Raw genomic sequence first — 27,373 nt, forward strand, 5'->3', positions numbered from 1 at the left:
GAAGCAAATCCTGTTTCTAACCTAATTAATACTTCATCTATATTTAACTATTTAATAGTTTGTGTATTTTTAGGTTTTATAATTTATACATTTATATTTTGGCATCGAATCACTGATTTCACTTATAATCAATAAGAATCATAAATCCAGTTAAATTTCTTATGGTATTCTGATATTTGAAGGTTGTAGATTAATTTATCCAAAAATCCTTTCTCAGATTAATGTTATAATCAATAATCTGCATTTCTCACTTTCTGAATGATAACAGTGTTTAAGTCAGATTCTATATTTAGTGTTTAACGCAGATTGAGACGGACCAAACTCTTCATTTCACTTTTATTTAAAACATCACGTTAGAAAATGAAATGACATATTTCTGAGTTTCTCTATTTACAAAGACAAGTGAAGCAGTCGACAGGTCGATGCAGCTGCAGAAGCTGAGTCACAGGTTTGTTCAGCTTCAATCACAAAGCTGCACAGTTCATGTTCTTGTCAAGGCACTAAGAAGTGACAGCTGCTGCACAACACTCATCTGCATCCGACTGTAACTCAACAGTCACAGCTAAATCATAAATAGCCTTTGGCAGCGATCCACACTTCATTCATTGCTGATTTTTTATACATATGAACAGATTTACTTACATACTAAGGCTTTTCAATAAATACAAGCACTTAAAAAGCAAAAACTTTGCACAGTTGTCAAGTTTCACAGGAATGTAACAAAAATGTGCAACCAGGTTGCAACGGTAAGAATCGATACGGACGAGCCACCGGGTCCGCGGGTTCGATGCCGTTCAAACGTCCGCAGGTTTCAGGACGTCCAACAAATCAAACCTCTGATTATTCTTATGGCTCAGCTTCAAAACACACTTTGTAAAATATCACTGTTCCTCTGTGGCATCAAGTTGAAATCTGAGTTTTCACTGATTTGATGTGGAGGAACAAACCTTCCGCCCGTTCAGAGCAGAAAGTCGTCGGGTTCCTGAGAATCCGACTGAAGCACCGTGTGAAATCATTTGTTTCAATAAAACAGTAAAACTCCCAAAACCCCGGTCGGGAGGAGACGTCCTCAGACCTCCGGGGTTTATGGGAAATAATTAATTCCTCAGAGTCGGAGATGAAACTTCTGCCTCAACAACTCAAACTGTTCAAAGGTTCCGACGCAATCAACACTTTCTTTTCTTAAATTAAAATGTCTGTCTAAGAACTTAAAATCCTGACGGCCTCTGAAGTTTTAGTTTTATAAAACTGAGACTACAGAGACGGACGGGAACTTAAATCTGAACTTAGCGTTAAGAAAATAAAATCTAAACTTGCTACATGAAGTTCATCTTTTCCTAAAATCTTGTTCCGTGTGACGAGGAGCGGACGCCGTCGACTTCAGGCGCCGCCCCCGGAGGTAGTGTTAACCGCTGGCCGTGGTCCATCCTGCTCAGGGATTGGTCGGTTTCTCCGTGCTGCTGGGCGGAGTCAGCAACGCGCTGACGGCCACGGGCGACATCTGACAGTCGGGCTCGTCCACCCGGCGCTCCTGAGCCTTTCTCTGCAGGACGGAGGGGAGACAAAGCAAAGGTCAGACATGAGGAGGAAGAGGAGGAAGAAGAGGAAGAAGAGGAAGAAGAGGAAGAAGAGGGCGTCTTAATTCCAACCAAAAGAAAAATGACCATTTCATCATCTCAGAATCAAACACGATTATTTAACTCTTTGTGTATAAAAGAACAAGTTCACATAACAAGTGCTTTTCTAATGCGACATGTTTATAGAATATTAACTTGGAGCAACAGCTAAGAAATAACTTGTCACACTATCGCAGTTGAAATCTGCTCATTTAAGACAATTAAAAAAACTGTCCGATGTGAATCTTCAGACAAAAGTCTCAGTATTTATGTCAACTGCCTAAAAAGTACTTTACAGAATAGACAATGCAGAAGTATATTAATGTTTATTCTAGATTAAGATATTTTCAACTTCTATATAGATTCGGTTGTATTTGTGTTTTTCATTTCCTGCTGTTAGATCCACGAGGGATCACAGTCGGTGTGAAGAGGAATAATCACAGTAAATGATTTGTGTATCAAGTCTAGTTAAGAAACTAACATAATATTGAAATGATTCTTATAACCCAATTTGAAGCAGTTGTGTCACAATCAGCTGCTCTAGAAAACAACAGAGTGAGTGGATGTTGCTCTGGAGCTCAAACAGTGGAGTTCCCTCGGCTCCGCTCTGGAACCATGTGACTCAGTGTGACTCAGTGTGACTCAGTGTGGGGGGGCGTGGCTCACCAGCAGCTCCAGATAGGACACGTGCGTCTGGATGTTGTGTCGGTCGTCGGCTTTGACTCTGGGGAAGCTCTTGAGCTGCGGCGGGGCTTCAGATCGCAGCGTGTCCATGAAGGGACTCATCCAGCGGACGCAGGGCGCCACGCTCTCCCACGTCAGACCTGGGGACAAACAGAGGATTCAAGATCTCACACCACGAGGGAGCTTCACCACAACAAGGTGGAAACCTGGTCGTTCTGTTCGAGAGTCAAACTGCTCCTCAACGCCTCAGTGAGGATCTCAGGGAACCAGTCGGCCACCAGGGTGCACTGCTGCCGTTTTGGCGTCCATTTTGTTGAGTTGTGAGTTTGGAGATGAGGCGATTTTGAGTCAAGTCTTATTTTGATGTAAAGATTTGTGTTTTAGCAGAAATGCACCGTGACGTAGAAGTGAAGCAGCATCAGTGATTTAAAAAGGTTTGAACATACTGACGCAGCCCTTTAACACCGAACATCTGATAAACAGAAACATCTAAAGTATCAGAGACACGTGGTCAAACAGCAGGCGAGGGACTCGAACCCACCTGAGACCCGATGGACCACGTCGAAGGTGGAGAAGTGGCAGAAGGCGGAGGCAGCGATGACGCTGTAGCCGTAGTCCAGCGAGTTGATGTCCATCATGCACAGATCCAGCAGCTGCCACAGGAAGGAAATCTACGTTAGTACTTTTAAAACCTCAGATGTTTAATCGTCTGTGCAGCGAGTCGAGAGCTAGAAGAGGACAGAGTCTTGGATTGAAGGGACTTGTGAGCAGCAGCTGTCACGGACCTGTGTCATCTGGATGTACGTCTCCTGTGAGAACTGCGGCACCAGGAAGTTCTCGTCGTCTTTCTGGGCTTCGACCTGAGCGTAGAGCTTCAGCCAGGAGATGGGCGTCTCCGGACAGAGGTTCCAGTCCAACGCCTGCAGGACGACAACGTTAACACACCTGAAGAGACGGAGCTGCAGGACACGTCTGTCCTTCACCTGCATGTCAGAGTGTGTTGTACCTTCAGAATGTGGAGCTCTGTGCGCTGGATGTCCCACATCTCACAGGCGCCGTCTGTGACGTACGCAAACTCGTAGATTTTAGGTGGGTAAATTTCCTGAGGAGAAAAGATGATGTTAAAAATGAAGCTTTTGATATTTTTACAGATTTGTATTTGCTGCCTGTGGAGAATGAAGCTCAATTTGATCCACATCTATTCACATGTTCTCATCTACATCTGTCTGGGTGCATTTCTTTATCCTCGTTCTACAAAGACGTCATTTATTTGTAAAATTCTTTGTTTGTGTTAATGTAGATTTTTAAACGGTCCACAAGGTTTGATTTGTGAAGCTCAGAAGAGAAGTCAGAACATCTGGTGAAAGACTGAAGTATGAAAATAAAATCCAGAACAGAGGCAAGGGGCCTGGGGGGGGGGCTCACCTCGATCTTGGAGGCGATGAAGAGCGCCGTGATGCCGATGAGCTGCAGATAGTCTTTGTTCACGTTCTCCTGCGTCAGCATGAAGCGGTCGAAGAAGTCCTGAGCGAGCGAGGCCGTCTGGCGGTGCAGGCTGTAAACCTCACTGACCTGCACAGGGTGGAAACCAGCTGGTTACTCAACAGGACGGGGGAATCAAACCCACACTAAGGACATGTGGCCGGGCCGCTCACCTCCAGCAGCCAGTCCAGCAGGATGGCCCTCATGTTGGGCTGCAGCTTGGGATGCCTCGTCATGTAACCCTTGTCGTGGACGTACTTCAGCTCCTTGTTGAGCATCTTGATCCACACGTCGTCTGAACTGGCCCAACTGGAGGAGAGAGGCAGAGTCAGATCCTTCACCAGTGAGATCCACTGGGAGATCCACTGGGAGATCCAGAGCAGCACAGACACACCGGACTCTCCAACACTCAACTAACATTCTAACATGAAGAGTTTTACTTAACCCCAGGTTCCCCTGTGGGATCAGTGAAGACGACTCTTCTATACTAAGATGATTTTACTTTTCCTAGCTGCAGTAGGATCTTTAAGACGCGACCTGCTGACCACCTGGTGTCGTTTATCAGGTTATTCTTCACGGGATGAACTTATAGAGTCGCTCTGATGAAACTTCCCCTCTGGATTAACTCAACATCTTAACCCTGGAGATGAGACTGGATCCACCTGGACTCAGTGAGTGAACTTTGAGAGTCGGGTGGAGTCAACAGCTCAGCAGGAGGCCGCCGTGCCGGGGGGGGGGAGACAAGTGCTCACCTGAGGCGGGGGATGGGGGAGGCCTTGATGAAGAGGTTCTTGAAGATGTATTGTTTGAAGCTGGACGGGTCCGACGGCTCCAGCTCCTTGTGGGGGGTTTCGATGAGCAGGCACGGACTCGCTCCATCTTCTGACCAACACGTCTACAAAGAGGACAACGAATAAACATGAGACTCAGACAGTCAGCGCACCCCCCCCCCCCCCCCACACACACACACACACTAGACTGGATTCAGAAGCAGAAACTGTATAATGACAAATTTGACCAATTTTAATTAGGATGAACCTTCATGTTTAACACAAGATCAGACGCTTGGAGCAGTTTATTAAAAAGTGAATAATAATAATAAAATGCTTCAAATGTAAGGGCTCAACTGCCATTCGAGCCTAAATGGCGCCTCCCTGGGGTGGAAACGAGGTACTGCATGGTGGTAGACAAAGCTGCCTTAAGTTTAACCTTAAGTTTCAAACCCAGTAAATGTTCATAATGAAACATATTGAAGTTAATGCATCTTAAACAATACAGAGAAGAATCCCAGGAGCCAACAGGGACAAATACAAATAAGAAACCAAATGTCAGACATGCTGTTTATAAATTAGAGAAACAAAATGGACGCCTGCATTATAGAAACTACACTGAGATGACCACAAGGTATTAAAACACTAATATAAGTTATTAAAACACTAATATGCAAGTGAACCAGTTGTTTAAGAAGCTGCCACTGGGAGGGCGGAGGAACAAACTGGTAATAAGCTCCTCATCAGTTATAACACTGGTGCTGTAGAGGTGACCCACTCACCTGGATTTCATAGCTTTGTTTCTTAGCAGCAGGTTGTAGTTTCTTCTTGGACGGCTGCAGGAGGAACAACAAATACACACGTGAGCCAGCGTTTGATTTAACAACAGGAAACAGAACCTGAGCGTGAGCGAGACCCACCTCTGGTTTCCTCTTCTTCAGCGGCGCTCGGACGGTCGGCTCGGGTGCGTTCGAATCTCGGGTTTGAAGTGTGATGCGACCACTGAAATTCAAAATCACAGGAACATCCCAGGTTCAGAGACTGGTTTCATCACAAAGCAGAAACTCCTCAAACTGGAGCCGGGGAAATAAAGTGGTCTTTTAATGACTTTCTGACAATTCAATGGTTAAATAATATTTGAAAACTATCTCCTGCACAAATTAAATATTCTGTGTGAGATGTTGTTCAAGCACTGAGATGAAGCTGAGTGATGGAGCTGAGTGATGAAGCTGAGTGATGGAGCTGAGTGATGGAGGGGCACATCATGTGTTAGCAGCAGCTGCTCACCTGCGTCTGGACATGGTGTCGATGGATCTGTTCCTCTGCTGCAGAGACACAAGAGACACAAGTGAGACATTTGACTTTAATGTCACAGAAACACAAAGTGAACTGAATCCAGTTTCCCAGTGGCTCCATGTCGTGGAGCCACTGGGCCCCATGTCATGGAGCCACTGGGCCCATGTTCGAGTCCGAGAGTCTCTAACATCACATGTTATCTTATCAGGACTGGAACCAGTCAGGAGTCCTGAAGGGAACCAGAGAAACCAGCAAGAGGAAGAATCTCAGTGTGAAGCTGCTTCAGGCTTGAGGTTAGCTTGTTATAACAGAGTGTTCTCTCCGGTAAATTGGCTCCACAGGCACAATAAAGACCAACTAACGACGCCGAACCCCCACAGACGACCCCCTGGAAGTCAGGACTGAATACTGGTTCTGAGCTACTGGTCCAGCCGGAGATAGGGACGAGTTAGTGCGGAGTTGGTGGGAGAAGCAGACGAGGTCTGGTGCTGGGAGCTAGTAGCCGCAGCTCACAGGGAGGGGGGCTGCGCGCTGCTTCGATTTCACACAAAAAAAACACGTAAAAGCTTCGTTAAAGTCGAACTTTGTGAAGCTGGGCCTCGAGCCACGGGTCTGATCCGGCTCCTGGGGCAGGTTGACGGGTCCAGACCCAGGAAACACGAACTTTATCCGCGGATCAAACTCAAAGACGCGCCAATTTGAGGGACGCAGAAGCGGGAGGATTTGAGCCCTTCCTCCCGAAACCTCCTCCAGGTCTGCGGGGGAAAGTGGCTCCAAACCCCGCGGATCACGAAGCGATCCGCCGGTGGACGGAGCCCCAGCGGAGGCAGAAAGGTGGAGAAGCAGAAAAGTAAAGAAATGGAACTTTAACGAGTTTGAACGAGTTTGAAACGAGGCTCCAGCTGCGGAGGAGCTACGACCACTTAGCTGCTAACTAGGTCAACAATACCCAGCCATGAGCCGGGAGATCTGCTGCTTCACCCGGGTTAACGAGGCTAGCACGGGTCTGGATCCTCTACTGAGAGTATAGATCCTTTACTGAGAGTATCGGTACACTTTACTGAGAGTATATATACTTTACTGAGAGTATATATACTTTACTGAGAGTTTAGATCCTTCACTGAGAGTTTAGATCCTTCACTGAGAGTATAGCTACTTTACTGACAGTATATATACTTTACTGAGAGTGTAGATACTTTACTGAGAGTGTAGATACTTCTCTCAGGGCAGAAATACTTCAACCAGATGAACTGAAGTTAAACTGAAGCTGGACTCGGATCCCTTTCTCCTCCAGGACTCAAACACATAGAAACAAACAGAGAATCGAACATGGCAGAGAAAGGTTTTAAACTGCAGCAGAAGTGGAACATGTCCGCTCAGCTGCAGAGAACCAGGACCATGAGAACCTGGACCCTCAGGACCAGGACCCTCAGAACCATGAGAACCAGTAGCGACGTGTTGTTCTTACCTCGTCTCTGAAGAATGAATGAGCGCATCAGCTGTGGCGCCGGCGCCAATCCTTATATCCGCGTCCACCACTGCGCATGCGCGTTCCCGGTTCACAGGAACGCGCTAAACGTTTAAATTGGACGCGAGATTTCCAGTAGCGCCAAAACCCGGAGCGTCGAACCGGAGCCGGGGTCGCAGGTTCCCGGTGCAGCGGCTCGGTAGCAGCGTCACACCGGGAACAACCGGAGGTTCGATCCCCACGTTCACTTCTAACGGGACCGAGTCACCGCGAGCTTTGATCTCGTGAACCGCGCTTCCCGTCTGTTCCGGTTGGATTGTGACGGCGCGGATGACGCGCAGGAATCTACCGGGAGCGGAAAGTCTGCGAGATTTTTTAAAAGAACGACGCTTTTAGTGATTATTTTACGCGGCAGCTGAACAGCTTCCGCATCCGAGTCCCGCCGGGGGAGGGGCCTCCGTGACGTCCGACCAATGAGACAGCGAGCAGAGGCCACCGCGTGCTGACTCCTGGATGTAAACAGAAGGAGCACGTGGGTCAGCTGTCAAATAAATAGACACGATGTAATCGAGTAAAAGTACTACATTAACTTGTGTACTTGATGTAAGTAACTTAGTATTTGACTTTAAATATACTTAAAGTATTAAATCTTTAAAAAAGGATTAAATAGTCTCCATGAATCTGAGTGAGTGGAGATACTCTGTTTATCACGTGGTCTCATTACAAACATCACGAACCTGTCCTCATGTTATTCATTTATGAAGCTGTGATCTCTTCTCCCAGTTGAAACCAGTTCATACAGAACCAGATCCAGTTACTTCTTCACTTCCTCATGTGCACCACTATCAAAGAACTGGACCCACTTACAGTTCTAAACAGAACCATTGACAAACTTCAGTCTGGTGTTTCCCTAAGAGATTTTAAATCTTTACTCCGTCATGTTTGTTATGAATCTTTTTAACTGTGTTGTTTTGTTGTTGCTCGTGTTTAATGGTTTGTTTCTTGTTGTCAGGCCTCTGCTGGAGAAGAGATTTATCTCAATGTAAATCATTCAATCAAGATTAAATAAATAAAATGAAAAGTAAAAGTACTTGTCATGTGCATCTGTCTACTCTGTCCTGTATATTGTGTTTGATATGAAAACAATAAAGACCTCTGAAGATGATGACAGCCGGTCACATACAGATATTTGATCATATATTTAGGAGTAAAAGTGAAAAGCTTAAATCTACCTAAAGTTCAGATACTTTTGTTTCATTTTCAATAAATGAAGATATAACGGTGTTATTAACACAGTGAAAGAGGAATATGAGCAGAATCAGAGACAGAAGAGCTGTGTATGAAAACATTTATTATGTAATAAGAGATCACATGTGTTAACTATTACAGTTCAATAACAGATGACCCCACTCTATAATTAGCATTCTTTTTTTTGTTTCTGACATCAGATAATCCATCATTCACACATAAAAAAAAAGGAGAACAGATATGTAGATAAATAAAACATTAAACTAAAATTCCTAAACTTTTTTTTGTTTTTGGCAAAGTGCTGTATTATTCCAGTAAACTACACAAAAAAAAGCAAAACAATTGTCTAGTACTTGGAGAAAAAAAAATGCCACAAAATATTCTTCACACTTTTCTTTAAATAAACGAGAGGAGAAAGGAGGTTTTGCTACATCATCTGTCTGGTTGTTGAGTCGATATAAAAGACGTACGCTGGGCGATCAAGTGGTGCATAGTTGGTTTCTGACGTCTGTTTGTGTGTCTGTATATATATTTTAAAAAAAAGAGTTCAAGTTCTTCATTGATGCATTGTCATTACAACATTTCAACCTGGAAGGCACATGATCCACAAAGTTCAAGGCATCAAACAAAAAGAAAAACATCACAAATCCCTGTTAGTTTGATGATGATGGCGAGAACAGAAACTACAAGTCCAATCTGAGAGGCTCCTGACTGACTCCTCCGATCCCTTCTGTCCTAAAGTCTGCTTCAAAAACAACAGAAACACAAAATGACATCGTCCATGATTGCAAAGCTCGATAACAGAGGGAGACATTCGAGAAAAGAAAAGCTCAAACACACCAGAGAAAGAACCACTCCACTATCGTTACGATTATTTACAGAGAACCCTACAGGCGCCTAACAAGCGCGTGTTAGTGCGTTGTTATAAACGCTACCGGCCAATCAGCTGAGGCCGCCAGATTCAGACATTCAGCTGCCACACTGCAGAAACGTCTCCGCCACGAGAAACTGGATCTGAACTGACCCCAGATTCACACAGCACAGGAAAGGGGATCAGTTCCCGAAAGTCCAACATCAACATTGAGTGTTTCCTGTTTGAGAGGACAGGTCGGTGGAAACCTGTGAAACACTGAAGCTTCAGATCATCCAGGAGCAGAAACCATGTGACACTCAGTCCATCACTTCCACAAATCATTCAAAACAAGTGATGAGTAAAGTATTTGTGTTTGTAGTTTGACAGGAAGTCGTTACTCTGACATAAGTCAAACTTTTGAATGTGTGTTTGAATCAGCGTCTCATTATTTGTCTCTGGACGTGTTCATGTTCAGTTTTGTCGTCTCTTCTTCTTCTCTTTACACAGAAGAGCTGATCCCTGTTCAGCTGCAGTGTGGCCACTCGGCCCGGGCTCCACTTTCCCTACAGCGGCCACTAAACCCACTCCGCCACTGATTCAGAGCCACTAGACCGAGAGCTGTTAACAATTACAAGATAAACAACTAAAGAACAAAGAACACAAAAGAACATCAGTATGATCAACTAGTGAAAGCTTAAAGGTCACTGCTACTTTTTGGTTTAAATATTTTAAACAGTTTATGAAAATGTAACTAAGTTAACATGGAAATAAAACAAATAAAAAGCATTAAAATACATTTCTAAAACTATGTTATAGGTACACTCGAGCAATCTATATATCTATAGATATATAAAGACAAACAAGTTTCTCTCCATCTCGATGGATTTCCAACTGTCAACTGAGCATCAAGCCTCTTTTCACAGACCTGGGATCAGGGTTCGTTTCCCAGACAGCAAATTAAAAGTCACTACTCCCGCGAGGGGAAAAGTGTGAGCACACAAAAAAGAATCATCAGCTGTCAAGTAAATCTGCATTTTCCTTAAGTGTAAGTGATTGGTTGTGACCCTGAGAAGTGAACTGCAGATTCATTTAAGAGCAAAAGAACAAATCATCTTTTTCCATTTTCTGTTTCAGCCGTCGTGACACTGACACAACTCTACAACCATGCAACACATGAACGTCACCACACACACCGAAACCATGGACACATATAAACCAACTTCATACTGATATGTAATCTGTTTTTTTCTTTTCAAAAAATATTTTGGAAGTTTTTTTTTTTTAAATACATTTTTTTTTATATATCTATTCATCTGAAAGCTACCGTTAAAACAAGGCGTTTAGTGATATCTAACCCAGTAAATTTTACCGTCTTTTTTTCTTCTATCAAAAAGATGTTGTGAAAACTACTGAATTACAAAGTCAGAGGCGGGTTCGAGCGGCGCCGCAGGATCCACACGAGGAAAAGGAAAAGTCTCCTCAAAAGATCCGAACCTTTGGGAAACACTGTGGTGACGGGTTTTACATCTGCTGCGTCACGAGAGGACGTGGATTCTCTCAACCATCAGTGATTCACTGGATGTTTGTGACGTCGGACTTAAAGCAAAACACGAAGCGAATTCAGAGTTTGAAGCAAAACTGATTTTCAAGAAGAGGCACTGAAAGTTGTTTTTTCCCGTTTTCTAATATTAGTTTTTGCTCTGAATTAAAGAAATGAAATGAAAGAATTAAAGACTGGTTCCAGGATGAAAAAGTGGGCGTTTCCTTTCAGGCTCGACTGGATGAAAGAACAGGAACAGGAAGTGTCACAGTGTCCGGACTATTTGAGGAGACTTTCCCTTTAAAGTTGTGATTTAGCCTCTTTTTACTGACACGTCTCAGACCCGAGCTGTGTTCAACGTGTCGACGCTAGAACCCCCCCCCCCCCCCCCCCCGCGCTGATTAAAGGGCACAGGTTCAGGTGATGCAGGGTCTGAAACGTCAAGTTGACCAGAGAGCTGCCCGACGGAGCCTCGCTGTGAACCTGCCGCTGAGTAAAGGGACCCACAGCACCGACTCATAAAGAACAAGGAGGAGAACGAGAAGAAGAGGAGGAGAAAGAGAAGAAGAGGAGGAGGAGGAGGACGTCCCTGTGACAACGCCCGCTCATTGTGATTGGCCACAGAGAATGTGAGGTGGGAACACATGACCCTTTCTTTCACAGGATGGACGGATGAGGAGGAGGAGGAGGAGGAGGAGCAGGAGGTGCTACATTAATTGATAAAAAGAGGAGGAATCACCAGCCGGTTTCCCTTTTTAACCGTCCAATCAGATTCTGGAACAGCTGTGTGTAAGTGAGGGCTGATGACTCGCTGCTGGTGAGATGAGTGTGGGTTGAGTTTCCACACGGCTGAAGGGCTGGAGGAGGAGGAGGAGGAGGAGGAGGATGGGGATGAAGGTCGCCCTGGCCTCAGAAGTTGAGGTGTCTCTGGCACGGCTGGTGCAGGTGCATGGTGCTGGTCTTGGGGGGGCGCAGCAGGTTGAGGCGGCGCAGGGCGTTGCGGGACAGCAGCTGGGTGCGTTGGGCGGCGCCGCCCGAGCGCGGCTGCACGAGGCCGGAGCGGGCGGAGAGCGCCGCGGCGTAGCAGGCGGCGTGGAGGCTGGAGCGCCGCGGGACAATCGCCACCTCTGGCCTGCAGGGGGCGACACAAGGAGCAGGATTAGCTAAATGACAGATTGTTGATCAATTTTTTATATTTTATCTCGAGTTTAAAACCGTTAAATTATCTTTATTAGCATAACACTTTCAAACTCACATATCTTAAATTAAAGCTTCGTCACAATCAAATCAACAACAAACATTATAATAGGGATCAGCTGACAGAGGCTGTAAACATATAGAGCTCCAGCAGATGGCGCCAGTTTGTTCCACTATGTATTTATATAATTGGCCAATAAGAGTCTTTAACAGACAGTTTTATCTACATTCATGTTCAACCATATGAAAGCTTATACTTTACAGAAAATTGGCATTTATGTTGAAATTATGGATTTAATAATATGTTAATATGTCTATATATTTGGTTGTGTTTGAGTTTTCTTTAATAATTTAGTTTAACTTGAATTATTTTCTCCCTAAATCTGCATCAGCCCCCATCAATCTGATCTCTACTCTAAACCTCAGCTCCCAGGACTTTACCTGTGGCGTGGGCCGTCCAGCGTGCGTCTCGCCTTCTCCTTCCCCCCCGAGGCGGTCGGGGTCGCCGGCACGTTGCCGGACAGAAAGTCCAGCTCCCGGTCCAGGGAGCGCGGCAGGGGGTCGATGGTCAGCCGAGGGGGGCTGTGGTGGGTGTACACGGACATGCTGGGGTGCTCGATCAGCAGGTTCTCCAGAGGGCTGGTCTCCAGGAGGACGGGCCGGCGGCCGCGGCCGGTGAAGCAGGGCGGGGGGGTGACAAACCAGCTCTCCTCCAGAGAGCAGGCGTCCAGGCGCTGGAAGCCGCCCTCTTCTTCGTCCCCGTCCTCTTCATCCTCCTCGGCTCCGCCATCCGGGTCAGTGTCAGTCGTGGAGTTGAGGGAGGTGCAGGAGGCGTAGCGGATGGGGGGGCTGGCCATCGGAGAGGGAATCATCACCAGATCGTCTTCCTCCTCCTCTTCCTCCTCTTCCTCTTCACGAGCACCAGAGGATCCAGGGAGGCCGTCACCACGCTGACCGGAGCAGGCCTCAGCTGCAGAGAGAGACAGGGTGTCACTACCAACATCAACACATCAGACCAGTCACACCAGTGGGTTTTAGAGTTTGTTTAAATGGTTAAATCTGTAACTCACTTCCTGTAAGTTCCATTTGAATCTTCTCTGTGCTCATTAAAAAACACTGAATAAAGCAGCTTCATGTTAAACATCTGTTTGTCCGACGCAGCTCGTCTCTGAGGAGTCGAGACGCCGGACGACTAAAACCCTTCATCTGCTTCAGGGTTAAAACCACAAAGACCGAAATAATCTATCAAATTAGTTTATTATTAGTTCTTTCATTAGATAGAACACAGATCTGGTGGATTTAAGACGTTTATGAGGAAAGGTTCCAGATTGGACATTTCAATTCTCACTTTAAAAACCTGAAGTAACGTCTGCATCCTGCCAGCAGGGGGCCCAGTGGCCCCCCAGCGCAGCAGGGCTCATGTAGACTGTGAAGTCAAAGCGCTCAGCATCACATGACCAGTGAAGCCACACGTTTCTGTTTGTGTACATGCAAACACACACCAGCTGAACCCGTCTCACCCAGACGCAGCAGCTTGGTCTGTGCACGCTGCAGAAACAAGCTGCTGCACTTCTCTCTGTTCAACACACATTCATCAGAGTGAACCAACACGTCACTCATCACAGGCCGAGCCGCTCACTGGACTTCAGATCCGATGAGTCACTGAGACACAACGAGTTGAGAAGGTGAAGAAGAAACTTGAGCTAAAAATAAGGTCCGAGCAGACGTCTGTGTTTGATTCCAGCTCTGTTTAAGGACCTGATCTTTTCTGACACTAAATAAAGATGGACGACATGGCTGCTCCCCAAAGTGCCCCCCCCCCCCCCCCCTCCTCCTCCATGTTATCAGATGAGACGAGTCAGACGTGTTTGCAGGACTGACGTCCACCAGTGGGACTCGGTGCAGCCTGATCAGAATTCAGGGCCAGTCGGAGGTTTGACTTTCTTCAAACTACAGAGAAGCTTTCACACTGAACCTCGACAGGTGAGCTGAGTCGGAACCAGAAGCTGGACCTCGACTCTGAGCTCAGGTGTGGAGCGGCAGCTCGATGCCCGTACATGTCCACAGCGGGAAACCACCGGGAGCTTTTTATACCTCCTCTGGCTCCTCGGGCACTTTGTCTGACTTGTTTACAGGGTGACCATAAACTGCCCCCCCCCCCCCCATCCCAGCCTGAAGTGGCCCGGCCGACCCCCCCCCCCCTGATATATTCACTCATCTGTGGAATCTGAGCCGGTTCAAGTCAAGACCATTGACGGGTGAACGGGGGTTCAAACCTAAACTGTGCCAACATTCACTCAGAGCCACATGGCAGTGACAGCAGTGGGTCGTGTTACTGTGTGTGTTACTGTATGTTACTGTGTGTTACTTTATCTTTAAACATTTCTTTACAAGTTGCTTCACATGCTTCAGGATCCTGTTGTTCTTCCACTGGAGTAGATCCTGTGGACTTCTGCCTCATTTCACATGAAGCTGCTCCCTGAGGTGGAGTTTTGATTTGTGTTACAGGAGAAAACACACACACATTACACCATCAGGGACTCACACACACCTGAGGTTTGTGTCTAAGTTATTAAAAATATGCAAATAGCTGCAGGTCAGTGAGTGTGTCGTCTGCACAACAACACGCGAGCTGGATTACAACTGTCAGCTTGTGTGTTTACTCTTTGACTGTCTGTGTGTTTTGAGGGAGGATATTATTGGATGTTATTTGAGGTGAAGTGAAAACATAAAATCAAACCACACTGATCTGCAGGATTTTACTCCGCTGGTCACATTCAGTTACCACTGGTCTGTTAACTGGGAGAGAAGCAGATGGAAACGGACCCGTGTGATTTAAGAGTGGAGCGTGAACCCGTCCTCGGATCAGTCAGAACAGGATAAATGAGTAAATGTGACAAGATTATTTGTCAATGTAGAGTTTCTCTGTCACATCCTCAGGACACTCACCCAGGTAGTTGACCAGGATCCAGTCCTCCTCCTCCTCCTCCTCCTCTTTGCTGTCTCCAGGTTCGCTGCTTCGGCTCAGCTCCTCATCCCCGAACAGAGCGCTAGTGAACCTCTGAAACATCCCGCCTGGACGTCCTGCCGGGGCGAGAGAATGAGGGAGGGGTTGGGGAGGGCGCGCGGCACGGGGCGATGGCGGGGGGGCGTGGCGGGCACTTTGGTCATCAGCTGCGGGATTCGCGGCGGCAGGAAGGCTCCGGAAAGGTAAAGTGCAACAACAGCGTGTGGTCAGCGATCATCTGAGGGTCAGCAGACGCAGGATGGACATCGCTCAGCGTCCAGGTCGAGGAACGAGTCGATAAATCAGAAACCCTGAGAGAACGAAGACGACACAAAGTTTAGACTCGAGTCTCTGATGACACAGAAATGACTCAGTCCATATCGATAATTATAAAGATAAACGTCAGCTGAGCAAGTAGAACCATTTATACCCACAACGTTTTCCAGATGAGTATTTATCATAGAACAAGAAAATTTGAATAAACTAAATAAAGTCATTCTACTCTCTTTGTTACAATGGTGAGTCCACATTACACATCTGACAAACAAATAATCAACTGCGGCTTTTTACACAAAATATCTGTGAGTGTTGTTGAAAACCTAGATGATGGTTAAAGAGTAGAAACAATAAATCACAGATGATCAACACGTCTAATTTTCAGTTATAAAACACAGAAGTTGTTTGTTCAGCGTCTGAAAGCAGGAAATGTGTACAGCTGCTGATCTGACCTGCAGAGCATGTTAGTAAATAACTGGTGTGACACACACACACACACAGACACACACTTGTGTTTTGTTGGAATTAGCTGTAAGACCAACACGTGTGTCCGGGCCTGGCTGGAGAATCTCCACCTTCACTGGTTCAGTTCCCGTCGGGCTCAACGACTTATTGATCAGTGTCTCATTCATCAGTAAATACAGAGATGTGCTGTGTTCAGGACACACACACACACACTCACTGCTGGTCTGAGAACAGTCTCTCCCACCAAAAGTCTGAGTGTCACCGCTGTACGGAGGAGAAGCATCATCTTGAGTAATGAATTAACGCAGAGAATCGACCAGTGACAAAGAAGTGAGCGTCTCTGTTCAGCCGGTGCTTCCCGGTCGGAATCATCAGGACGTGAAAACCACACGGAGCCGTGAAGATGGACGACGTGTCTCCACTTCCAAAATAGAGGAGCGCTGACATCTTGAGGTGGAGTCACAGTTTCAAGGTCCAATTAACCAATCAGGAGTCAGTCTCCACTGTCAATCATGACAAACTGATCAGAAACACTTGAACAAACATCAGTGAGATAAGAACGACCTGAAATGACAGAAACCATGTCTGAGCCCATGTCCCATCTGCTGACATGGAGGAGGTTTCTGACCTATGCTGCAGCCAGACACCTTGGCTTCACTTGTGGGGAGCCGTCCATCTTTATTTACAGTCTGTGGTTTCACCTGACACCATCCGTGAGCAGGCGACGGCACGAACACACAAATATCCGAGGTTAATGAACGCGTCTTCGGTTCAGATTCAAATGAAACAATCCTAGAGCTCAGCTGTGATGCGTTCAAACCTTCTGCTCTGGCTCGGTTTTCTCTGTGCTAACATTTACGATGCGTAGAAAAATAAATAAAACAAGATATTTCTATAAATTTACGTGAAAGTAAGAATCTGTAAACACGAGGCAGCTGTGACAGGAACATAGAGACTGAGTCTCACTGAGGTGATCTGCTGTACCTGCTCACACACACACATTCTTCTGAGCTCATCGTTATAATACGAAGCGTTAACGTCATTAAACGAGTCACGATCGAGGTTTTCACCACCGCAATTAAACTGCCCCCCCACACTCAGACTTAATAAATCCCATTAAATGATAAAAACTCTGTTGAATTGACATGTTCTATAAAACGTTGTGTCGTCACTTCTTTAATAATGAGCTGTTTTTTTAGAAAAGGTCAGAACATCCTATTGATTCTATAAACTGATATCAAACAAATGCTTGGTTTATAAGAAGAATATGTATTTATAAAAATATATTTATGAACAGCACAAAGCGAACAGGGCCCTTCAACTGTCTCCGAAACAACAGGGACACAACACAAAGCTAGGACAAAAGCAGCCAATCCCCGTTTAGGAAAGCCGGAAATAAAGATTAATTCGTATTTTTTTCATTAAACGGCCTGTTGTCAGAATTGTTCTCGGTTAGTTTCCTTCCCGATGCACTAATCGACTAATCGGCTTCGTGTTTGTGCTCGAATGTGGTTCAGGAACTAGTCTACGGGAAGAAACACCGAACCCGCACAGGTCGAGTGAGTCTGTAACTCGACGCGAACAGAAGAAATCCTCCGGATTTATTTCAGTGGAACAAACAGTGGGAATCGGACCCGGGACGCAGTGACCACCGGGGACACAGAGACCACCGGGGACATAGTGGACACCGGAAACACTGACACGCGAGTTTAAAACGCGTCTTACTCAAAGTTTGAGGCGTTTGCGTCGAGGCTGGAAAACACGGAGCGAAGAAGAAGACAAAGAGCTCACCTGCTGCCGCAGAAGAAGAGCGCGAGTCCGCTTTGAGATCCCTGAGGCTGAGGTAGACGCGGTTCTTCAGGACCAGCAGAACCCGGATGTTTCTTCTCGGAAGAAATAAAATGATGTTCAAGTATAAAAAGGTGAAGTTTCCTCCGCGGCCTGATGCTTCTTTGTTGTTGTTGTGGAGCTCCAACAGCTGATAGCCGTGACGTCACCAGGGACAGCCTATCAGAGGCGGGACAGGCCCGGAGTGGCTCGGCCAATGGGAACGCGCGATGGGAGCTGTCACTATCCCACGTGACCCCTCCCCCCCTCCTCCTCTGAGCTGCTGCTGAATGTCGTCCCGCCCCAAAAAAAATATGTTACACAAGCACTTCCGGGTACAGATTGATTTTATTTACTGAAAAACAAACATGATGACGTAGAGATAAAACATTTAATCTGCGACACACTAGACTGTTTATAAACATATTAATAAAAAATATATAATTAAATAAATTAAAGTCAATTCGCGAAGAAATTATAAATAAAAACATTCGGTAATTTCCTAAATACTCAAAGTCAACTTTTTGGTCATGTCTGCCATATGTACAAGTACACATGTATAAGTACACAACATATGCATACACATTACATACAGAAGTACAAAACATATAAGTACAGAACATCTGCTACATAAGTACACAACATGTAACTAAACATTATAAACGTGCAGAACATTTAGGTACATAATGTATAAGTACACAACAGATATGAACAGCAGTGGAAACAGACCCCCCCCCCCCCCCCCCACCTCCCTCTGACCCACACCCAATCCATAATCCACAGGAAAAGACCCGAGCCTCAGACAGAAGGTCGTCCGAGGTCACGACACAATCCATCGCTTCTGAAAGACACAGAATCCAGTTTTGATCTCAGGGGATAAAGATGCAGGAGTTTGTTTCTTCAATGATAACAGCAATAACAATGCAAGTGAATATCCAATCGACCAATTAATAAAGGGATTCATGGATTCATGATTAACAAATACCTGTCCTACTTGTTTCACCTTTGGTCAAAATAACATATAAATGTCATGTTTTACAAACTCTACAGGTTTTCTATGTAAAATTTGTGCAACTGTGAAATAAATGAGTAGAAAGCAAAAAAATGTTAATATAAAGAATAACTCTCTGTGATAGGGTATATGTACTTTGGTTACGGCTTGACCTTTGACCTCTAAACGGCCACTGGCTCAGAGCCCTGCAGATGTTGAGGCAGAAGAAGAAGGTGAAGTACTGCCTCCGGCCACACGGGGACATGAATCCGTCTGGTGATGAGTTTGTGATGATCCGTCGTTCTGCAGATTCTTGTCTCGTTGCTCCGGCCGAGCTTCCAACTGTAACTCAGGAGGAATGTGTCTTCACACGTTTAATGAGTCGACACAAAGAGGCCATGACTCCGTCTCGTGACTGCTCGCCACATTCTTCTGTCGTGATCAGAGTCTGACATCGATCACTTCATCAGAAACACCGCTCTACCACCAGGACACAGTTCTCCTCCAACGGGAAGATTTGTCTTTTTGCTTTCATCGATTTGAATCTTCCTGCTGTTTTCAAACATGGACTCACTCTGACATTTTACACCAGGAGGCTCAGTTCCAGAAAATGTCCAGAGACACTGACTCAGACGTTTGAGTTCCCTCCTGAAACGATGTTTGGTGTGTTGAGGACAGAGGCTGACCAGAGGAGCTGCAGCAGTGCACATTACCACATGAAAACATTTTGTAGTCCTAATTGAAATGAACAGAACTTGTGTTCTTTCACTCGGAGATGAGTCAGTGAAGTGTCACCTGTGACGGTCTGAAGTCCAAACTAACGTGTTTGTGTAAAGAGCTTCACCCGCTGACCCACAAACACACACACAAGCTGCGACTCCGTGTGGAAAAACACACACGGAGGAGAATCAGGACACGTTACCCTCGACTTGTCCACTCCCAGACAACAAGGTCATACCTGAGCTTCACCACAACACTGATAAGACGTCCTGCACCCCCGCTCGCTGTCCTCAGCTTCAATGAGTGAATGTAATGTGTGTGTGTGTGTGTGTGTGTACATGGCCCACATTTCCCCCCCCTCCCCAACCCCAGCTGACATGACAGGTCACCGCGGCAACAGTCAACAGCTGGGGGGGCGGAGTCAGTGTTTTCTGAGTAAATTAAAGGTCTGGTTTGAAGAATTAATAAATTACTAATAATCCTCATAACGTGTTGAAACTTTCTCTTTGCGTCGTGGAAGATAATTCGCTGTGGATATGACGCATCATGAGTGGGCGGAGCCTCGGTACCACACAGACTCCAGATCAGTCATCAGTACAAGATGGCAGCGTTTGTATGGGAGATATTTCATCTTCATTTCTCTCCGGTCAGAGGAGGTGGAGACGTGTCGTCCATCTTTATGATCTGTGAAGCTGTGGAGAACACAACAGGGATCAGGAATCCAGGAGCTGCACTGACTCCACCAGAAGTTCACTGATGTTTCCTTCTGTTCGTTTCTCTGTTCGACTCGAACGACCCACGACAGACCACTGGACATTTTGATTCTGATCCACAGAAGGATTTTTCCTTATTTCTCTGTTTTCCTTTATTGTTCAGTAATAGTTTGATTGACAGGACAGAGACTTCCAGGTGTCGACTCTCACTTCCAGCATCTCACACACGTCAACGTCTCATCAAGCCCAGAACGTCTCCGCGTGTTTCTCCACAGGACGAAGCTCAGGTCCGATCTGACTCACTGGTCTGTTTCTCAACAACAACACAAAGTCATTGACCTCGACACTCAGGCGTTGTTGCACAACACACACTGTAAACATGAGCCACAGTATGTAGGGACACAGGAAGTTTAGGTTTAGTTGAGTTTACCATGGTGCAAGAGGGACACACACACACACACACACACAAACACACACTTTTGTTTGTCCTTCTCCAGAAGATTTCTTTCTAAAGATATATCATTTTTAAATCTTTCAATAATCAGAAGGATTTTAAAGGAAATAAAAGCTTTAGTTTGCATTAATTTGCAAAATTAAACAAAGTGTGTACCGATTGGTCGTCTGGAAGGATTTAAGTTGTAGATTTCTAAATTTGAGCACTTGAGGGTTTGTCCCTCGTTCACCATCATACCTTTAGTGACTTAGTCAAGTTTGTCACTCATGAAAAAACGAAACTCTACATATTTTAGGTAGATTGTCTCTTTAATAAACAAAAACATGTGTGACCACACCCAGAGGAACAACACAGTGTGAGACATCAAGGGTCTGATGGTGACTGGGGGGGGGGGGGGGGGTTCTACAGGAACACACAGGGCCCAGAAACCTGCTCCCACACTGAACTGCAGAACGACATCCTCCTGCTGGGTTCCATCAGCTGCCTCCCAGTCAGCTGGCGTCTGTAAACTGGTTCTGTGCTCGGCTGCTCTCCAGTGGAGAAGAACAGTGAAGTCAGTAAAAACAACCTGCTGTGAACAGAACCAGTCAGCGTCTTGACTGAGTGTGAAGAGATTCATCCAAACTAGAACTACGACATCACTCAAGAGAACTCAACCAGGTCCACTGGACCTGGTTGAGTTCCTTCAAGAGGTTTCACTTCTCATCCCAGAGGGTCCAGCCTCTCAGGTAACAGCTCTACAAGGGAAATACCTGAGACTCAGTTAAAGCTGAAGAAGCCTCCTGGAGGAGGAGTGAAACTTCACCAGCTCCAGTTGTTCTGCTCTCGGATAAACAAACATTGTACCTGACAAATGAGATCTTCAGTCCAGTGAAAACGAGCTCTGACCTTCAGCTCCTGACTTCGTTTGAAAAGGTGCAGAGAGAAGATCTGTATTTTTCACTTGCAGCTGAAACTCTTGTCTGTTATGTAACAGAAGAAAAACACTTGAATCCCAACAGGAAACCAGTGTCAGACAGTTTCCTCAGCTTCAGTCATCGAGGAGCTCGGAGCTCAAACGAGGACGAGAGCAGCGCCAGAGAGGAGACGCACGTTCTGAAGAGGAGAGAGAACATCTCTGACCTGAAGAACATCTCTGACCTGAAGAACATCTCTGACCTGAAAAACATCTCTGACCTGAAGAACATCTCATCTTCTACCGTCTGAATTTCAGTGGCGGAAGTTTCACATAGTGTGTAGAAGTCAATATTTTAAGGAAACACACAAAAGTATTAAAAGAATGAAAACTCAAGAACGATCAAACAACTGAAAAAATGAAACCTGATAAAATATCTACATGAATAGAAGCGTTTAAAGAAAAGCTGTTTGAGCTCATGACTCCAACTTTCATCTTTAACTTTAACAGAGTTTTCCTGACACCTAGTGGCCGGAGGTTGCGAGTCCTGGTTTCAGGTTGTTCATCCTCCACAGTCTGTTGGAAACCCGATCTCAAGGGAATCTTCTCAAATTTGGTACAAATCACAGATGAACCGATTCAAATTTTGTGGTTGAAAGTCAAAGGTCAAGGCCACTGTGACCTCACAAGGCCTTGTGAACAAATGATCTGTTTATCTCATTTAAACAAAAATGTACAGAAAAGATGTGTGGTCAGAGGTCACGTCAAGTCCGACCTGCGGCTCCTGAAGACATCTGTGTGTTCTGCAGAGAAACGTCCCTGCACTGCTGCCACAGGGATGTTGCAGTTAGCATTAGGGCGCTAATAAAAGCAAAACACTTTTCCTCTGATATTGCAAACAGTCCACAGTCTGCTTTTTAAACTTTTACCCTTTTATTCGACTCTGTACGATTTAAAGGGTTAGTTCACTGAAAAATTAGAGACAGTTTTTTAAGGGTATAGTTACGTGTTTATTAATGGGTTATTTGGGTGTTAAGTAAGGTTTGAGTATATTTTTTATTTTCAGGATTTATTAAGGGTTTATTAAAGTGTTCATTAAAAATGATATGATATATTTATTGTTTAATTGATTGATAACTGTCTTTACCTTATTTGTGTGTTTGGCCACAGTTGTCACGGGAAAGGATCAGTTAACGTTTCCAGAGAAGACAGAAAAAACCAAACACACCGGCCCAACAGGAAGTACACACACAGGTTTGTACTTCTATCTTGATAGGAGCACTCATTGAGATAATGCATTCCCTAGCCCCACAAACCCTATCACAACAAAATGCCTAGAGTTATAGATCCCATTTAACAGAGTCACACACACACACACACACACACACACTTTTGTTTGTCCTTCTCCAGATGATTTCTTTCTAAAGATACAATTTTTTTAAACTTTCAATAATCAGAAGGATTTTAAAGGAAATAAACGCTTTAGTTTGCATTAATTTGCAAAACTGACCAAATATTCCAGGACAGATTATCATAAACACACACACACAAATTTATGGTAAATGCATCCGAACCGCGAGCGACTGAGAACTCAAAGTTATAGGAGGATCATCCGGTTTTCAAAATGTTTACATGGAGCCTTTACAAAATGCATAATCCCCAAGGTGTGTCTCCGAGGTGAAAGGACAATGGTGTGACATGGATGATAAGTCAGCCTCTTGTGAAGCCCTCTCTGCATTCTGCGCTCTAGGCAGCCGCCCGGGCTTCTGGTCGGTGTGCTCCATCCAGGTCAGCAGAGAATCCTTTCTTCTCTTTGTGTCAACATCCTGGTTGCAGATCGTACCCACTGGTGTGGTCCACTATAGAGGGACACTTGCTGTTGTGTAGTGAAACCCCAGTTCTACTCAGTTGTGTGATAACAATGTTGGATGGGTTTTAGATGAAGCTAGGTGGAGCCACCAGGACCACTCGGCTCCCCATTCCAGATGAAGTCTCCCCTTCATTTTTGGGTATGTTCCCATGTTTCCAACTTGTGTCTGCAGGTTACTACAAAGTCGACCGCAGCGCATTCCCCTATGAGCGGCGGCCTATCTCCAAAGCCTACATGGCTCCTGGGGACGGGGACTTCTACTACTGTGGGGGGGCATTCGGAGGCCTCCTGCAGGAAGTACACCGGCTTACCAAAACCTGCTCCACCAACTTTGGGGATGATGCTAAAAAAGGCATTGAGGCAGCCTGGCAGGAGGAGAGTCACATCAACAGGTGAGCAGAGTCACCTGAGCAGGCATTGACCCTGGTTCATATTGTAATGACTGTTTCTCCTGTTCCGTGGTTTCAGGTATTTGTGGATCAATAAGCCCAGTAAGGTTCTGTCCCCTGAGTACCTGTGGCAAGACTTTAAACCCCGCGAGCCTGAACTTCACATCATCAGGTTCTCTGGAGTTGTGAAGAACTACGCAGAGATCCGACCCAATGTCTGAGAGAACCCAGCTGCACCAGACGGACTGGGAGAGGCAGCTACATAGTCCTGGCTCATTTTCTGTTTCAGAAAAACACTCAGAAATACTTTCTCTGTCTTACACATGATGAGATGACTCAAGGAATAAATCTTATAAAATTTGCATATTTACAGTAGTTCTTTACTTTTATCATTTTTATATTATTGGGCTGGCACTGGACCAATGGTTATTTATGCCCTGATTTATATAAATGCATTCAGCAGGTATTTGCTGAATGAGAGAATTAGCAGCTTTACTAGGCCATAATATATTAAATGTTTGTTTGTTGAGTTAATGCAGCTTTAACAGTCTTTTATTGAACCATATTACATAACTGAACATGTTTTAATGCTCGCTCCTAGCCAGGAACGTATCATCACTCACTTCACAGGATCATTTCGTTGCCTTTGTGATACGTGTTAGTATAAAATCTGGTTGTGTGGTAAGACTGGGACAGTTCTGGATCTCAGCAGTTCCACTTTACTTGGCCTAGTTGGAAAGGTTGGAACTCAATGAACAGAGTTTCAAATGTTAACGTTGCATTTGAAATTAATTTCACATCTAATTGAATTGAATTGAGCTCTATACCTTAAATTTTGATTGTACAATTTTACGTTACTCTAGTAATCAAACTGAAATTTAGTGTAGATTGAATTACTCTTAGAATAAAGTTGACATTGAAAGTTTGAATTAAGGTTGTTAAAGTCTAAAATAATAAGTTACTTCAGCTTGAAGTGGATTTAACAGAATAAGAATATAATTGAATATTAACTCTTGTAAGGGAAAATTCAACAGACCAGGTGTCTCACTACTGTGGCCTTGGCAAACTTGGAGTTTGCTACAGCGGACGGACACAGCAGATGAGCACTAAGGAGGATTTCATATCTTTTTCATATTAAGTTTTATGAAGCACCTCTTTGTATTAATTCTGGCATCTCTTCTTTTTTTCATACTGTCTTGTGAAACGCCTCTTTGTATAAGTCCTGGCTTTTTCACCTTCGCAGCCAGTTGTTCCATCCTGAGCACCCGTGTAAACTCTGCAGAGCTTACTATTATAAAGACTCAATGGCAACTCCAGTCGGAGAATTTCATTATTTCAAATCTCAAGATGAATTTCCATCACAAATTGGCGTCACGAACAGGATCCCTTGAAAGATCGTCTGGACCCGAGAAGTCTTCGGTGGCTGGCCCCCCGGGAGAGAAATTTTCTGCCTCTACCTCTAACATTTAAGAGACGAGAGGACTGAAGTGACTGGGGTTCTGGACCTTCTTCACAGGGATCCAAAGACCTCTCTTTGGTCATCTTAAATCTGGTGAGATGTTGAAATTCTGATTTTCACGACTGTTTAGATGATCTCTCAAATACGAAATCAAACATGAGAAATAATACATTTAAAGGGTTTTATTTGAAACGGGTGTATTAGTCATTCTCTCTGGATTATTGTGGATTATTAATGTTAATCTGACCCATCTTGTGGCAATCATCCTAGTTGAAGGCATTTTTCCTGTTTTGCCGGAGAAAGAAACAAGGATTCGTGGAGACGTCCACGTCTTAAATTAGAGTGTTGTGAAAATAGTTGATGAGTCCTTTTTCACACAGCTAATTAATAAGGTTATGAAAATTGTTGATAAGCCAATTTCATAGACCAGATAGGATGGGTAACAAGGGAAGTCAAGGACCCCAAAGCCCAGAGGGTCCTATTGTGGACTCTGTGGTTGCAAGGCACGGATGGGATAGTGTGACATTTCTTCCAGTATGGTCCAGAGACTTTGCTTTTCCTCATAACGGGTCATTCAGTGTCGACATTTCATTTTTTTACTTTTAAGAGAGAAACTCCTCGAGAAAGAGGAAGAATCAAAAAAAAAAAAAGGCAACAAAAAATAACATAAATAAAGAGTGTAGGGACAGAAAACGATAATTTAAAGGTCGTTTTCTGTCTAAGGTTGACAAGAAGGAAAGTGATAATGTTGGAAAGAATGTTGAAAAGTAATCATATAGATCTCTGTATTCTCCTTTTGAAAGGGTGTGGCAGTCCTCTTCTCAACGCCTGCCTTCTCCTCACCAACGACAAAACCCTCCTCCACATGATGCAGAGACCAGACTCCACCAATCAACGCTCAGGCCCATCTCAGACGCCACCCACCGCTCTCCCAGTCTATGGAGACGGGGCAGCGGGAGGACTGAATCATGACACCACCTCTTCCTCATCCTTAGGCCCCACTGATTTTGCAAAGATATGACCGCACTGTGGGGGAGATCTCCGTCTGACTCCACCAGACTGGGATGATGCGGGTAATGCAACATACGTCAACGCTCTCAACACACTCCTCAACGCCCTGAGGACCGCCTTCCCCAATAAAAGTGACATGTCCAAAACAACGGGGTGCAAACAACAACTAGACGAAATCGTAGGAGATTTCCTCACAAGTCTGACTGTCCTGTTTGATCAACACAGCGTTATGATGCAGGCTGTGTCTACCCTGTCAAGGCTAAGCAGACAAGATAACACTGATAGCAGAGCCATCTTCACTGAACCAGGAAGAGAGGGGCGTGGCCGTGGGAGAAGCTTCTCTCGACAACCCAAAACTCCCAAAGACGAGTGTTTCATCTGCAGAGGAAAAGGACACTGGGCCACGAACTGCCCCAGCGGCGAGGGGACGGGGAGACAAGAACTTTCACTGACTGAACTTTACAGAAAGTGAGGGGGGGGGCAGACGGGGAGGAGACGTCCAGCCTACCCACCGAGGATCAGAGAAAGGGAAGTGAAACACACACACAGAAGCTCCAGCACACACACAAATACATGCCACTGCAAAGAAGTATCAGCTTGCATTACTAACCGCACACACACATACACACACACACACCAGATTACACACAACTTTGTGGTTCTTATGTTAAGTACAACAGTAATGCCTTTAAGAAAATGCCTTTACTCCAAGTTAACGGTCACAAACTTAATGTAATGGTCGACTCTGGTGCAGGTTATTCTGTGGTTAGGATGTCAGATTTGCCCACATCTCCTGAGCTGAGTGGTGGCTTTATATTCTTTCAAATGCGCCGCTCAGTTAGACAAACATCCCATAAGGTTTGAACATGATTTTCTGTTGTCTCCCTGTTGCCCAATTAATCTATTCGGAAGAGATTTGATGATTATGTTAGGCCTCAAATTAGTATCCTCCTCTGATGGAGTGGCGGTTACACAATTATTTTTCACCCAACTTCACAATGTCACAGACCACACATGAGCAGCTGTTTGCATATCAGTTGCAACTTCCTATAAATGCCTCCACTGATCTGCTCTCCACGTCACACTCTCTCATCACCCTTTTCCTGATTTCATGCACACTGATTCATTGCACTGCACTTCAC

The 27,373-nt window shown here is 45.1% G+C and overlaps 3 protein-coding genes across 3 annotated transcripts; 1 reads left to right on the forward strand and 2 right to left on the reverse strand.

Annotated features, from left to right (window-relative positions):
- Window positions 1–322: 322 nt before the first annotated feature.
- On the reverse strand, window positions 323–7,379 carry ccne2 (cyclin E2). Its single transcript, XM_053433379.1, has 12 exons — window positions 7,317–7,379; window positions 5,840–5,877; window positions 5,473–5,554; window positions 5,335–5,388; window positions 4,535–4,677; window positions 3,956–4,091; window positions 3,726–3,872; window positions 3,307–3,402; window positions 3,086–3,220; window positions 2,842–2,953; window positions 2,283–2,440; window positions 323–1,543 (listed from the first exon to the last, which is right to left on the reverse strand). Exons 2-12 carry the CDS (start codon window positions 5,851–5,853, stop codon window positions 1,433–1,435), a joined length of 1,188 nt encoding a protein of 395 aa, XP_053289354.1. The 5' UTR covers window positions 5,854–5,877; window positions 7,317–7,379; the 3' UTR covers window positions 323–1,432.
- Window positions 7,380–8,647: 1,268 nt separating this feature from the next.
- On the reverse strand, window positions 8,648–17,919 carry tp53inp1 (tumor protein p53 inducible nuclear protein 1). The gene is made up of 4 exons (XM_053433380.1): window positions 17,694–17,919; window positions 15,104–15,472; window positions 12,596–13,124; window positions 8,648–12,089 (listed from the first exon to the last, which is right to left on the reverse strand). The coding sequence occupies exons 2-4, from the start codon at window positions 15,222–15,224 to the stop codon at window positions 11,867–11,869; spliced, it is 873 nt and encodes a 290-aa protein (XP_053289355.1). The 5' UTR covers window positions 15,225–15,472; window positions 17,694–17,919; the 3' UTR covers window positions 8,648–11,866.
- Window positions 17,920–23,150: 5,231 nt separating this feature from the next.
- Window positions 23,151–24,123, forward strand: LOC128449146 (globoside alpha-1,3-N-acetylgalactosaminyltransferase 1). Its single transcript, XM_053432193.1, has 4 exons — window positions 23,151–23,179; window positions 23,253–23,290; window positions 23,545–23,764; window positions 23,841–24,123. The coding sequence occupies exons 1-4, from the start codon at window positions 23,151–23,153 to the stop codon at window positions 23,980–23,982; spliced, it is 429 nt and encodes a 142-aa protein (XP_053288168.1). The 3' UTR covers window positions 23,983–24,123.
- Window positions 24,124–27,373: the final 3,250 nt, after the last annotated feature.

Source organism: Pleuronectes platessa, chromosome 10 (genome assembly GCF_947347685.1).
Source record: "Pleuronectes platessa chromosome 10, fPlePla1.1, whole genome shotgun sequence".
NCBI lineage: Eukaryota > Metazoa > Chordata > Actinopteri > Pleuronectiformes > Pleuronectidae > Pleuronectes > Pleuronectes platessa.

Bases quoted from the DNA above. Each gene is read 5' to 3' on its own strand.
- ccne2 (XM_053433379.1), bottom strand. The intron at 4,678-5,334 runs GTGAGTGGGTCA...TCCTCTTTGTAG, and splicing joins AACAAAGCTATGAAATCCAG to ACGTGTTGGTCAGAAGATGG. The intron at 2,441-2,841 runs GTGGGTTCGAGT...GTTTGTCCCCAG, and splicing joins CGTGGTCCATCGGGTCTCAG to GTCTGACGTGGGAGAGCGTG.
- tp53inp1 (XM_053433380.1), bottom strand. From the start codon at position 15,224: ATGTTTCAGAGGTTCACTAGCGCTCTGTTCGGGGATGAGGAGCTGAGC. The intron at 13,125-15,103 runs GTGAGTGTCCTG...CTCTCTCTGCAG, and splicing joins GATCCTGGTCAACTACCTGG to CTGAGGCCTGCTCCGGTCAG. The intron at 12,090-12,595 runs GTAAAGTCCTGG...CGCCCCCTGCAG, and splicing joins CTGGACGGCCCACGCCACAG to GCCAGAGGTGGCGATTGTCC.
- LOC128449146 (XM_053432193.1), top strand. From the start codon at position 23,151: ATGCATAATCCCCAAGGTGTGTCTCCGAG. The intron at 23,180-23,252 runs GTGAAAGGACAA...TCTGCGCTCTAG, and splicing joins CCCCAAGGTGTGTCTCCGAG to GCAGCCGCCCGGGCTTCTGG. The intron at 23,291-23,544 runs GTCAGCAGAGAA...TTGTGTCTGCAG, and splicing joins GGTCGGTGTGCTCCATCCAG to GTTACTACAAAGTCGACCGC.